The sequence below is a fragment of the Lathamus discolor genome, chromosome 2 (assembly GCF_037157495.1).
Source record: "Lathamus discolor isolate bLatDis1 chromosome 2, bLatDis1.hap1, whole genome shotgun sequence".
NCBI lineage: Eukaryota > Metazoa > Chordata > Aves > Psittaciformes > Psittacidae > Lathamus > Lathamus discolor.
In genome coordinates, this window is record NC_088885.1 from 7,501,610 (window position 1) to 7,516,539 (window position 14,930).

The following is a 14,930-nucleotide window of genomic DNA, read 5'->3' on the forward strand; positions in this document are numbered from 1 at the left end:
AAACCATGTCCTAGAAAGGTGTGCAACTCAATTTATAATTCCTTTTTAGAAGCTTCAGACTATGTAGAGCAAACCAATTTATTTTAAAGATTATTTTTTTGCTGCTTCTCCCCAAATTCTTCTTCATTACTGCAATAAGTTCTTCACATGCATGTGAGAAAGAAGGGTAGGGAGAGGCAAAGACATGGGACCAACTACAGAAATTATCTTTTATTTTATTTTTGAGTTTCTTAATAAATCTTACAAGAAAGGAAAGATACCACAAGGTATCTGCTAAGGACTCACTAGATGGAGAAGGCAAATGCTAACCACCTTTATGAGACTTTGGTTCTCAGGAAAAACAATGAAGATATGGAGATTTACCACAGTGTAAGGAATGAGTAATTTTTCCATCCACGCATCTAGGAACAGTTAGATGGGCTCTGCAATATATAGTGGCAAAGTCAACTACCTAATTGAGTAAACCTTTTCGAATCGGATTATATTCTTCTGAGTGAATTCCCTTGATTCCCTCTCAAAATGCACAGAAACATTAATGAGCTGAGAGTGAGAGACTGATAAATCATGCCTGCATCCAGCAAAGGTAGGAAAAGATAGGCAAGATAAAAGAGCAGCTCCCATGGGAGAGGAAGTGGTAGTTACAGCAATGTTTGAAGGTTGTAAAAGAATCAAGATCTTGAAAGGAAACTTTGGGGAGTTATTTTAATTAGCAGATATATCTGAGGTTTTTTTTTTTTTAAAGGTTAGGAAAACTATTATATGTATTAGCTACTTCAGAGAAACTTCTTTTTTAAAATATTTAAAATAACCTAACCCATTTTGTGAACCAGTGACTGGCACTTAGACAAGAAGAAAGTCCGAGAACAATTGGGTTTAACTCTCCAAAGAAGATCTGTCACAGCCAGAACAGGGCCTATTTTGGCTTATTTATTTTAAGAACAATTTGGTTTTCTCTGTGCAACCCATCAATTTATGTACGTATGTAACTTAACCTTGAAGGTTTGTAAAAGTAGAGTGATCGGGAAAGTCAGGAAGTCTCAAACTATCAGACATGCATTAATTTCCCTCACTTATACTGGTTTTCCTCCCATGGCTTTCAGTCTCAGACAATGCAACAGACATACTGAGATAGCAGCCCTCCCAGATCACACACTAATGAACACCATTACTTTGACCTTTAAAGCCGCCTCTTTTTTTGTCTTGTTGACTAAGCACAGCAGAAAGAAGCCTCATTATCCTGGGAGAGAATTGAAGCCCATAAGAACACTGATAAAATAGCAAGGGAGGAGGGAAGGGGAAGATTATAAAACCTACCGAATGGCTTACCATTAAAAGCTCCCTTGTGTCCTCTACAGTTGAAGCTTCATTACCTCATGAAAGAGGAGAGGTGATCTACACCAGTTTTCTAGAGGGATCCTGTTGTGGAAACTAAAAACCTAACAGGATTTTTAACTGGGCCACTCTAAAACAGTAGTAAGTGTTATTTATAAACACTTAAATCTGTCTTTATCAGTGTAATTAATGTGTTTTCTCCTATGGTAATCTCCTTTGTGTTTAATCCAGTTGTGATGGTAGCAGGAAGTACATTTTTCAGATACACGAGCCAGAGATCCAGAGACCTGGTTAAATAATTTAAAAGGCCTAATTTTGGAGACCTGATACCAGTATAAAGTGATATTAAAAGAGATTTCAGAAGTATATAAAGGACAGTCACAGCAATGACGAACTGCTGTTATAATGGGCTAGTGTCGGAGGTTTCCCTTCAGCACTTTACCGAATAGCTGGATCATTCTCCCCAAACCGAATATTTTTGAAGTATTATAAGCATCAGGTAAGCAATACTGAGGCAATACAGACTTACAGCTATGTCATTTGCCTCCTGCTACATACTGATCGATGATCATCACCAGAACAAGACAGGGAATAAATGCACATTTGTATAACATCCCTCAGCAAATCTTGTGCTGATTCAGCTGCACACTGACTGCAGTCTACAGGGCTTCCTCCCTACAGAGATACTGGTCTCACAAGTAGCCACAGGACTTTGAGCCAAAGGGAAATCCAACACATTATTGAAGAGAATTGCAGGTGACAGATAAACAGGTAGTAATAACAGTATTGCCATGTAAAATAAAACCTGAGAAAACAGCAGCACTCTCTGCAGCCTCACTTCCACTTCACCCCTTAAGTGTAATGTTAATTCTGGAGGACTGGTCTTTCATGGTGTACAACAAATAAAGCTGTGCTGTTTTATGGCAAACATAGATGTAACAAAGTGGGGTTTTTTCAGCTCTATGTTAGAAAACTTGCAATAAACAAGTGAAGATTCAGTGATCCTAGATTGTGGTACATAGCAAGTGAGTGCTGCAGGATATCTGTAACAGGCATGTTAGCTCTGGCAATACATCTTCATAGCTGCTTATTTTAATTCACCCCATAATCACTTATCTAGGTCCTGAAAGTTACTAAGAGTGCTTCATGGGATTATACAGAACCAAACAACATGTCTTAAATTGCTTTTGTCCAGCCTGAATATTTGTGCAGCATTTCTTACGCTTACATCCAGTGCTTTGGTACATTTAATCATGATGTATTACAGTCAAATTCATTACTCTTGGCACAAGCTTTGGTAGAAAGGCTATTTAGTCCCTGCCTTTGCACCCTCCTAGAATGTTTCTCCTAAAAGGAATTAATTTCAATGTCAAGCTATTTAGTATGCAAGTGATGACAGTGTCCATAAAAGGCAGTAATTCTGCTATCTCACCATGCTGGATTAACACATGTAAAATAAAACTTAAAAACAAAAAGCTGTCCCTAAGCCCATTTTAATGTAGTGAGGATTTCCCTTCAGATGAAGTGTTTTGCAAAGCTTTCTGAAGTAAAACAGAAGTAACACTGGGAAATCTTGTCTTTGTCCTTTGCAGCAGTTAGCACATCCCATGACATACCAAACTTGTCATTTTCTGTGCCAGCAGAAGTGCAATTCCCAAGACCATTAGTCATCTATTTTTTGCTACCTATGTTGTACTGTGTTATGGTGTATAAACAGGATTATTCATTTTGTCATGAATTTGCCACAAAGCTATGACTTACAGCATGCAGAATTGAACAAGAGGCAGGTAACCACTATCCACAACTATTTCTACCCTGCTTTAAAAATCCAAATATTTTTGTGTCCAAATGCAAAACAGCAATTTTCTTACTTCTTCAATATGCTTTGACTGTTTAGTACAATACATACCATGTCTCGATGTCCTCAACATAAGAGGGACATGGAGATATTGGAGCAAGTCCAGAGGAGGCCACAAAGATGATCAGAGGCTGGAGCACCTCCCATACGAAGACAGCCTGAGAACATTGGGGCTTTTCAGCCTTTAGAAGAGAAGCTGCATGGAGACCTCTGAGCAGCTTCCAGTGTCTGAAGGGGGCCTACAAGGATGCTGGAGAGGGACTCTTCATCAGGGACTGTAGCAATAGGACAAGGGATGATGGGTTCAAACTGAAACAGGGGAAGTTCGGGTTAAATATAAGGAAGAAGTTCTTTACTGTGAGGGTGGTGAGGAGCTGGCACAGGTTGCCCAGAGAAGTGGTGAATGCCCCGTCCTTGGCAGTGTTCAAGGCCATTTTGGACAGAACCTTGGGCAACGTGGTCTAGTGTGAGGCATCCCTGCCTATGCAGAGGCTTGGAACTGGATGGTCATAAGGTCCTTTGCAATCCAGACCATTCTATGTCTGTGTGTATAGATGGAAAAAATGCTGGTATCCAGAATCATCAATAAAAATGCTTAGAAAACAGAGCTGTTGGATAATAAAATACAGATTAAGGAGTTAGAAGTTTGCTTCTAGCTGTGTTACAGTTTTTTCTGTGATGGTGTATTTATTTGTTAGAATTTTGTTAGGGTTTTATTTTTCCTTCCCTGAAACCAAAATGAGAGCAACAGCTCTTTTCAACACTACATGTTTGGGGTATTTTTTATAATATTTCATAATATTTGTGGAGCATATTAAGAAAAAAAACTCGGAGAAAAACAATTAAAGATACAAAATCCCATTAGCAACATTCGAAGTGAAAACAGCCAAGAGTACATTACAATTTCAAATCACGACAGATAATAGTTTTGTATTTTAATGCATGAAAATTTATGTACATGGGAGGTTTAGAGTTAAAAGTGGAAGGAGTCAGGACCCAATTTAAATGGAATCATCTGCACAGCACAGTGTTACTTCAGTGATTCATGGTCCCACTTTGAGTAGCTGCTACTCTGCCTGTATGCATAATTTGATGTTCTCAGTCAAAGCAACATTCTAGCCTGATAATTTCTTATTTTGTCATGGCTTTTCATGCCACGGAGTTGCGCATAACTGTGATTCGTGAAGATGTAGTCAGTGTGAATGGAGAGAGAACCCTAATTTCTATGCACATAATTTCCCAAAAGAGGTTTTATAAAGAAGATCTTAAAATAACCAAGTAGTGGATTCATAAGGTGGGGCATGATTTAAATATCTTTGGTTTAACCAGGTACACAGTCAAGAAACAGACTTGCCTAACAGCAAATAAATTTCTTCTGCATATGGATACAGCACAAAGCCTAAAAAAATAGTAAGTGCTGAGCAGGGAATTGTTTCAACAGTCCGGAAGTGATTTTCAATAGCTTGGTGTTATGTTAACATCCATCTTATCTAATTACAAGTATCCCAGTTTTCAGCACAACCTGCTATCTTCCAGAGAAAATAAATGCTGGCAACTTCTCAGTGGAGAGAAATATGTCAAGGGCCTCTAATGAAAAGCTGCTAGTGACCAAGTCAGGGTGTTAGGCTTTGAACTCCCACATAGGCAAAGGTGTTGATGCTTCTGGCACTTACAGCAGAAGAACCATCATGCTTTGGATGCCTTTTCATAGAAGCCGTGTCTGATCCAAGTGTTCCTGACCTCCTGTACCTCTTTTCCTCAAAAGTAGAAAGATAGTTTACCCCTCTCTAGGGTTAGCTGCAGTAACAGAATGCATAGCAGCTGATTCAAACAAATAATACAAAGGTCAAGAGTCTCATGATATTTCACACAGTTTTTAAAGGAAATGCAGTTTTAAGCAGCATTAGATTTGAGCAGGATTGCAGTGCATGCTCTCCCCAGATGAGCCATTAATTTGTAGATACTAAGATTAGGGCAACAGATTGCAAATACTCTGGTTACAGATTTTTCCATGAAGATTGAGGGGTTTTTGCCGTCTCCACAAAAATGTGTGAAAGCACCTGCATCCATAAACATTCTTGTTAAAAAAAGCACCACATTAGAGATATTTTAAGCAAAAACAATTGCAAATTTGTATGAAATGGTTTGTCATTTTTGAACATTTATTATTAGATGGGTTTTAAAGGGATTGAGACAAAAAAAAACTCACCAACCCAAAAAACACTGGCCAAAAACCCCCACAAACCGGCAACAACCCACAGGTCAATCTTGGAGTGAAACAGTTTGATTTTAGGGCTTGAGGAAAAACAATTAAAAGTGTCAAAAACTCTTTACCACTTAAGTCTGATAATTACAAGATGATTTCATTCCATTTGTCAGCAAGTAATACTGAGTCACTTTTAGCTCTATAATTACCAGCAAACTGCAGACGCTTTCTCTTCCCTCTCCACCCCCTGCCAGCTTCAAACACTTGCTCCCAGAAAATTCTGGGTTTCTCAGCCAGCCATGCTCTTATCTCCCTTACTTTCTACTTCTCCAAGTGCTTCCTTGTAGAAACTCTTTGCTTCCAGAAAGGCCCTTCCAGGACTGTAATGATAGGACAAGGGATGGTGGGTTTAAACTTAGACAGGGGAAGTTCAAGCTAGATATAAGGAAGAAGTTCTTTATTGTGAGGGTGGCGAGGTGCTGGCACAGGTTGCCCACAGAAGCAGTGAATGCTCCATCCCTGGCAGCGTTCAAGGTCAGGCTGGACAGAGCGTTTGGCAACATAGTCTAGCATAAGTTGCCCTGCCTCTGGGAGGGGGCTGGAACTGTGCCAGCTTTAATGTGCCTTCCAGCCTAAACCATTCTGTGATTCTATGATTTCCCAGAAAAGAGATTTATGGCTGAATCCTTAGAAGCCTTCTCCAAAACAGGCCCCCATCCCCACAGCCACAGGCCAGAGTGGTGGATCAGTCCAGGTAGGGCTTGGAAATCTGCCTACTTCAAGTGCACAAAGGCCAAGGTCTGACACGAAGCTGCATCTAATCATTGACTAGCATGCATTGTTTCTTGGGTTTTTGGTTCATTTGGTTTCAAAAGCAAAGCAAGCTGAGAATAAAATAAGAGCCAAAACCTATAAGGTTTGAGAAACGTTTTACGCACTGTATCTTTGCAGACCAAATTGGTCTTTCTCATTTTAATACCACAGAGACCCTCAGATTTCCAGCACACTCTGTACTGTCTCTCCTCTCTTATACATCCCTAGAGAAAGTATTTCTTTCCATATTTTTCAGTTACCTATACATTGCTCTGCTCTTCCCAACAGGACACACGCACCAAGGACCTCCTCTGCATCAGGCGCATCCAGAGGAATCTCTCTCTCCAAATGTACCATCCAGTGCCACCAAAGGTAAACAGACACCTTTCTTACTAGTACAGGGATTACGTAAGAAAATGCAAGCAAGTTTGAAAAACAAACAAAATGCCCCAAAACCAATCATATAAAACCGCCCTGGCACTGTCATACAAGAATTGTGCATTTTCAGTTTAAATCCAGCCCACTACCACCACCCCCCATTTCATATGTTCCAGTAACTTTCAGAGTGAAGGCAGCTATCTGATGATTTCCACCAGGAGAAGGGATTCTCAGCCAACATGAAAACAGCCCAGCTTGTGCCTATAACCATAATACCTCTTCTGGGTATGAGGGAGAACACCACCAGCTGACAAGCTTGAGAATTATATGCAGCTGCTTAAAGGTTAATAAGCCAATCTGCACTTAAGCACATCCAAATTGTGAGTGGAATTCATAAGCATCTCTCCTGAGGACCTCTCCGGTTCTTCTTTAGTGAGGTGTCTTTATTCAGCCTGCTGGCAACAATCCAGACTGATTGCAATTAAGTAACAGGCATGCAAATATACTTAATTACAGAGCAAAGCAGTGCTGAGGAAGAGAATACCTCAGTGGAAACATGTTACTCAGATAAAATCCAGAACCACAACTCAAACTTTTTAATCCCCACTAAACACCCTGCTACTAAATCCTTACATGTTAACTTATGAAAACTCGTGTTTACATTTTAAATACAATTTTATATTAATAACCTATTTGGGATTAATACAGTGTGTGAACACTTGCCATTTCATTCTTTATTCAAGGAATTTTTATTCCCAGAACATAGTTCAAACAAATTGTGCTTGTTGGCTCCTTTCTCACTGTCATAGATTTAGAGTCTTTCAACTGAAATCTTCATAGAGCAGGCAATCACCACTCATGGAAATAATGCAGAAACTAAAATTAGTGCCTCATTATTCAGCAAGTTTTTAATATTCTTTCCTGTGCCACATTCAGTTGAGTTGTGGAATGATTAGATTATTTGGTGGAATATCAGAGCCAATTACTGCTTCACTGTACAAGAGGTATTAAATTATACATGGATTTCAGCCTTTTGAAATACTCAGTTTGTGGTTTCCTCCCCACTCCTCCAGCTTGCTCCAGGCCACAATGTTTTTAGGCATAGACTTCCCTAAAAATAGTTAGTTTTTCCAGCCACAAATATTCTAACATTGGTAAAGGCATGGGGGTTTTGTAAATACTTTGGAGTTACTTCTAAGAGCAGCATACAATATATGGTTGTTCTGCAAAAGAGACATGAGGGAAAACCACTTCTGTTTTTTAAGAGTAGACTTCATGTGTCACTCCTAAAGCTCAAAGTTACTGAAGTTTATTAGCACTCTTCAGCCAAACTGCTTCAGCATCCTGAACAATCCAGTTACCTTCATATTACTGGTGTTCTGAAACTCAGGATTGGATTTGCAAGTTATGCAACAGAATATGGTAAAATCCAAAAATTAAAATTGTTGTAGGTATGACAGCAGAAATTAAGATGACAACATACAGATCTTTATCTTTCTGTCATCTGCAAGAAATCAGATGATATGCATGGAAGACTCCTAGGAATTTTATGCATTTGCAGTGCTGTGTAACTCAGACAAGGCAGGCCATCACAAGAAGAGGACACTATCTCAAGTGGGGAATAGAGAGCTTAAAAACAATCAGCATCTGCTTTAGAAGTACAGGTTTCAGAGCAAATATGTGCAGTGGGATGAAACTTCATTTTCTCTTCAGCATCAATGACAACTATTTTAGCAGCTGAGAACCCTTGGACACTACTGTAAGGCAAAACAACAGTCCTACTTTCACAGAGCAAAAGCCTGTAGAGGAATTATGTGCTAGCCCTTAGAGACAGGAGAGTAAATTATCCCTGTGTTACAATAATAGTCCCAAGGTTGCTGTAAGAGAGAATTCCTTCACTTTAATACGAAGTACTTTAAGGAAAATTTTTTTTCCCCAAAAGACAAGTGAAGAAATCAGTTTTCCTTTGACCTCTGTCACAAAATCCTTGGAGGCAAGTCCTTATAATGACTTCATAATCATAATGAGCTCATAGTGACCTCATAATTAAAGCAAAGGTGTTCCCTGTGTAAACTCTATAGGACTCTATATAGACATTTGCCAAGTGCTGAAAGACTTCTTGTGAGACTCTTATTTACTGTGTGGTAGCCCTGAAAAGTGGTGTTAAGTTTTGCCTGGCTTGTCTTCACTCCAGACAGATAGGTTACATTATTCCTTCAGCATTCAAGACAGAGTCCAGTCTGGTTGTAGCTTCTCTCATATTCACACTACAGCATTTTCTATTTCTCCAGCTTTGTGAATGATCATTTTGTTCTGGCTTGTCCATAGCTATACATGATGCAGCCAAAAATCATTTTACTTACATCATCTCTTCCTCTCCACATATCCTTTGCTTTGTACTCCTATATGTACCACATGATGTATCCAAACTGCTGTTCACCGCAGATTTTTGTCACAACCCTGTAATTTTGACCTAATCTTTTTCTCTCTTAAATGTTCTGTTTCGACCTAATTCATGTTCTCCCTTAAATGCCCTTATTTCACTCCTCTTACTGCTTCTGCTCTGTATTATCTCCCCATGCCTGAAACATCTCCTGCAATTGTTAGAACCTGCTCACTCCTGTTTTACTCGCTTGTAATGATTGTGAAGACGACACTCCTAATGAGGTTTTTTTGTGTATATTAATTCTTCAGTCATCAAACTAAGTACATATGTTACCTTTAATCTCTGATCAAATCCCGGAGTCTGTGTTTTATGGAGCTTTTGTCTCAAGCACCCAAAACCTTAATGGAGGTACTGCTTAGAAGAAGTTTTTCCTTGAATATCTAGTTATATAACGGGGTATGTGACTGATGATAAATTTTATTTCTCTGACATTCATGGATAATGAATGTTTCATGATCACTAAGTTCTGGAACAAGAAAAGAAAGCCATGAGAATTCTTCTAAACTTTGGGTTTGGGATTTTTGGAGGGGGTTTGTTTGGTTTTTTAAATGCTCATTCTCACTTCCAGTGGGACATCTGAACCTCATCCGACCTGAGATTCTGCTCACATGAATTTCAAAACCAAACCGTAAGGCAGAGGGATGTGGATATATTCATGGCAAGAGATTATGTATAAGAGATTATATATAAGGAAGAAGTTCTTTCCTGTGAGGGTGGTGGGATGCTGTCACAGGTTGCCCAGAGAGGCTGTGGCTGCTCCATCCCTGGCAGTGTTCAAGGCCAGGTTGGACAGGGCTTGGAGCAACCTGTTCTAGTGGAAGGTGTCCCTGTCTGTGACAGGGGGTTGGACCTGGATGAGCTTTAAGGTCCTTTCCAACCCAAACCATTCTATGATTATGATTTAATTTCTTTTTCTGTCACAGAAGAGATCATAATGGGAATGTCACTTGTAATTCAAATGGCAACAGCAAGCACATGCCAGTCAGTATTAGGCAGGCTACTTTCCTGAAACTGAGACATTCAGAGATCCCATCTCACAAGGAAGAGCCATCCAGCCCACGGAGTTTGAATTTTGCGATTTCAGTACTACTAGAAGGCAAGAAAAGAAAGCAAAAGGAAAAAACCCACAACAACGCAGAATTGTAAGATAGATATGTTCCAAAATGCATCATCTCTGACCTATTAATTAGCTGAGTAATCTATAACCTTACCAGTAAAGAAGAAGAAATCACTGAAACAAAACCACTAACAATACCACTTAATAAATACTACTTAACCACTAACAAAACCACTTAACAGTAGCCTGCACATCTAAATAATTGTGAACCCTATATCAAAACATTAATTAAGTCTCCAAATTACAAGTATCCTGACAGACTTCATACTGTTCATACGAGGTGATAGTACAGATGGGATTTAAAATCATTTTATAGAATCATAGAATTATAGAATAGTTAGGGTTGGAAAGGACCTCAAGATCATCTAGTTCCAACCCCCCTGCCATGGGCAGGGACACCTCACACTAAACCATCTCACCCAAGGCTTCATCCAACCTGGCCTTGAACACCGCCAGGGATGGAGCACGCACAACCTCCCTGGGCAACCTAATACAACAATTTTAATGCAACAGAAAAAAGACTTGTCAACATTCTTCCATAAATCTCTTTCCATTTTCAGGGAATGGATTTAATCGGTGTTTCTTGTCTTTTTTTCTCCTCCAATCCAAGTAACAACAGGTATTGCCTTTATTTTCTCTGTCCTAGCACCGAAGTTTCATCCCCAATCCAGCAATGCCTTGACACCACATTCTTTAGCTGGCGATTATCACAAGTTCTAACTTGTCATGACTATCATAGATGCTGCACTGTTAGAAGGTTCAAAAAGTGAAACAGAAGTGCACCATGGTATTACTGAGAAATCACTTGCTTTGCTGCACCAGCTCACCTCCTGAGCTGCTTATTCTCAGCTTTCTCACTTGTCTGTTCTAACAGACACTTTGTTTATCCCAGTCTATGCAATGATCCCTGTATTTTTCACCTGGAGAACCTGTGAAATCCACTTCTATCCCAGGTGGGGTCCACCACAGAAGTGTTTCTTTGAGCATTAGTGTTTGCATAGCCTCAGTTCCTGTTAACAGCACCTGAAGTCTTCATAGCTGAATTCAGCACAAGAATATCAGATGCCCTCAAGGACTTGACATTTCTTAGTCAAATATTTATGTCATATTTTAATCTGGTGTGCTTCCAGTGGCAGGACTTTGGAATCTTGCCAGATACACTGCTAGAAACTAAAGGCTGACAACGTGCTTCACTGTATTTCAGAACGTTGGAACTGCTCAGCTTCATGTAACCAACATAAAATCCTTCGCCAGCCTTCATGTATAATAAACTTTGAATAATTGGAGTCAGGCGTCTTGTCCCTACCGCTACACAAAATGTTATTGCAGTCGATTTGTCTCTTTCCTCTGTTGAGCTTCGCAAGTGTTCCCTTCTTTCTGCACCAAAGCATCTATTGTATAAACATGCAGTAGTGTCCTTTCTCCTTTGGAGCCTACAAATTGTTAGGCATCAACTGATCAGCTTCGCTGTGGGGTTTATGGTCATTTTGAACAAGATGCCCTGTCTGCTTCCACAGGAGATGTTCCTTATCATAATTAAGAGAGCTCAACATATACGCATCTAACACAGTACCTGTCAGCCTGAATGACCTGGCAATAAGTTGTAGTTTTGTTTACCAAATACATGTTTGTTTCATTGCTTCTGTAACTTTTAATGAATTTCTTATAATGTATTAACATACAGAACTTAAGCATCTGTCCTCTTTCATCTAATTGACAGAATTGAGTGAAAAAGCCACAAACAGAAATGGAATTTGGTGATCAGTGAGCTTAATTTCCTTAGCGTTTAAAATCTGTACTACTTATTAGACAAAATTTGATGTATATTAGGATATAAAATACGCATATAATTAGCCTCATTCTGAACTCATTAAGGAATTAGCACAGATAAAGTCTGAAGTGAAACCTCCAAAAGGAATCAGAACCCTTATTTTGAGCTATCTTACAAAGGGAGGAAAATATCAGGATGGAAGAAAAGGGAAATAAGACCCTTCTCTTGATGCCGTGAGGTAAACTGATGACAATGAATAATTAAGTTTTAACACTCCAGATGCACACAGGTAATACATGTTCTGTTGCAAATACTCCATTACAAATGTTGCAAGGAAATTACTTCATGTGACCTCTGGTACAAATCAGCAGACCAGTATTAATTCACTGGTCAGGAATGCAGCATTATACAAAGTGGGATTACAAGGATGAAGGATCCGGTCTTTCCTTTCACCTTTTTAATTGTAAGAACCCTGTAAGCAAACCTTAGTTACACTGTCTTGTAAATCAATCTTGTACTATAGGTTACTGCATGGGGTTTTTTCCAAACCCATTTAAGCCAAAATCAGAACAGTAAAACACAGCAGCTGTACAACATCTTATATAATTTTAAGGTGCATATCCATTCTTGCTAGAAATTGGACTGAGAAAAAACAGCAGCTTATCCTAAGCTACTGAAAGGCTTGAACAATTAATGGTTTAGAGATCATTAGAGGTCTATATTTGATTGGTCCCAGTAACCCAAGAATGTCAGTCTTAACACAGTTCCTTTGGCTGCGTGACCTCCCTCCATGCTGTTTCTAAGAAAATATATTTGTAAAAACCTCTCTTTTGAGAAGTTCCATACTTTCTGCACTGGAATATATGGGTTCATCCCAAAAGGCCAGTTACAAACTAAATCAAATACTGTATTCAAGTGAAATGTTCTTACAGCCCCATTAGCTAGAATTCAGGGATCTGAACAAAGCCAGTCTTGACATATTATTGACTGCCTTGCTTTGGATTGCCACAGTCTGAACTAGGATTATCTGGGTTTGAACTATGATGATGAAACAAGTGAAGGCTGCTATGATGTCACACTTGTTTCCCATTTTTAAAAAAATAACCCTAAAGGAAATATATTTGAGAGTAAGGCATCTGTTAGGTCAATGAATTGTATTTCTTTTACCTGGTCCTCCTCACACTGAATCACATCGTGCCGAACTCAATTCTTCCCCACCAGCTGAAATCAACTTTTCATGCTGTGATCCCCAAAGCAACAAGAAATGTGCTTCACCAGAGCATCTGTGGTTCCAGCATGTACACATAGCTGAAAGGACAAGGTCACTGATTAGACTGAATAGCCCAGACCTGATACCGGGTACCTATCTGATACCTGATACCAGAGCACGTAAATAAGGTACTAGAATAAAAAACCTATTTACACCGTGCTCACGTTTGGTGGTTTGAGGATTAGTTCTGCTAAATAAAAATAGCTACGCTAAAACCAGAGCTGAAGTACAATAATATTGCTTTCTAAGTTTGAAAGAAACACATTGACAAGTCATTAATTTCAGTCCTTATCTCTCGGTAGGTGTGGAAGCAATAATTTGAATAGCTCTTATCTGGTTTTCCACAATCACAGATAACCAACTGGAATTATATTGCGTGCCCTTATCAAAGTAGTTTTTTAAAAGTCACACTATTGCACGTCAAGTCTCAAGCTGGAAACTGGGAAACACTTGAATTTGTTTGCAGTCACAATCTTTCAGCTCTCCTCCACCCTATTTAATTCTCTAGCACCTGTACTGTTCTCAGCTCTACTCATCAGCCAGGTCTCACTCACTGGCACCATTGCAGTTCCAGGCTGAACAAGCCCTTCAGGACTGTGGCAGATTAGATGTACTCAGTATTCAAGCTAAAGTGTCATCAAAGCACCGTACTCAGGAAATAACTGACTTGAAGTAGCCCTAAGATTGGGGTTGCCTTTTTAATGACCCAAACACATGGGTAGTTTACAGTTAGGTGCTTAGTAATGAGCTTTTAAAATCAATACTTCAAAGCTGGCCAAGTCAGCACTGAGTAGCTCTGACTCTGCTAGTTGCTTGGTGAAGATACTTTGTCAGCTATTTCCCTGGCCACATAGCCATATTCTAGTGCGCATTGGTTTAGCAGTGTGTGAAAATTAACACTAACCATATGGTTTGTGTTCGCTGAATGAAACAAAGTTGTTGCCCACTTTCTCAGAGCTATACATTTCCCAGGAAGAGAAAGTCTAACTATACCCTTTCACCACAACTACTTTACAATAAGGCAGAAATTACTGTGCTGCAATAACAAATTAAAATTAGCTGAGAACATTATTAGACACTGAAATTCACTAAAAGCTTGGAGTGTGTGGCTTTGTTCTTCTCTAAATGTGTGAAACCTGTGTTTAATCATGACATTTTACATCTCAGAACTTCTCCTACTATGTGGTTTACTTAGGAAGTGCTGGTTCCCTTCAGAGTTTCAGGAATTTTGCTTCAGTAATTATGGTTGCATGTGTCTTTCCTGCTGTTGTAAGATTCATGTTCCATGGGGGAAAATGCATTTTTTCATCTTCAGACACTAACTCGTCTCAATGAGGGAAGTCTTTGTGGTCTCCATTTGGTGGGTTTTGCATTCTGTTTCACATCATGCAATGCTTTGACCAGAAAGATTATTTCCTCCATGGAAGTTGTTCTCTTCATGTAAGTTTGCTCCCTTGAGGCCAACAAGGGCCATGTCTCCCAGTTCCTGGTCAGTTTTTCATCTTAAACAGTTAAATAACGTGTGGGAGACCATCTCTTCTGAGCATAGTTGATGCCATGTAAATGCAGAAAGAGGCTTATGGTTTAGGATTTTCAGTGGTGTAATACAGATAACCTTCATAAAACCATTTCACTGATTGTGGCCATTTAGGAATCTTGGGGTTATTATTCATTTCGAAAACACTATAATAAATTGTTGTTTAATAGAAGCTTAACTATGCCTAGACCTGGTTTGATGA

At 39.2% G+C, this 14,930-nt stretch overlaps 1 protein-coding gene across 1 annotated transcript in view; it reads left to right on the forward strand.

Moving 5' to 3' along the window:
- The window catches only part of LOC136007868 (uncharacterized), a 60,253-nt gene that overhangs the window by 24,309 nt on the left and 21,014 nt on the right, over positions 1 to 14,930 (forward strand). The window contains exon 4 of the mRNA XM_065666305.1: positions 6,498 to 6,581. Coding sequence (XP_065522377.1) covers positions 6,498 to 6,581 — 84 coding nt within the window. The remainder of the gene's footprint in view (positions 1 to 6,497; positions 6,582 to 14,930) is intronic.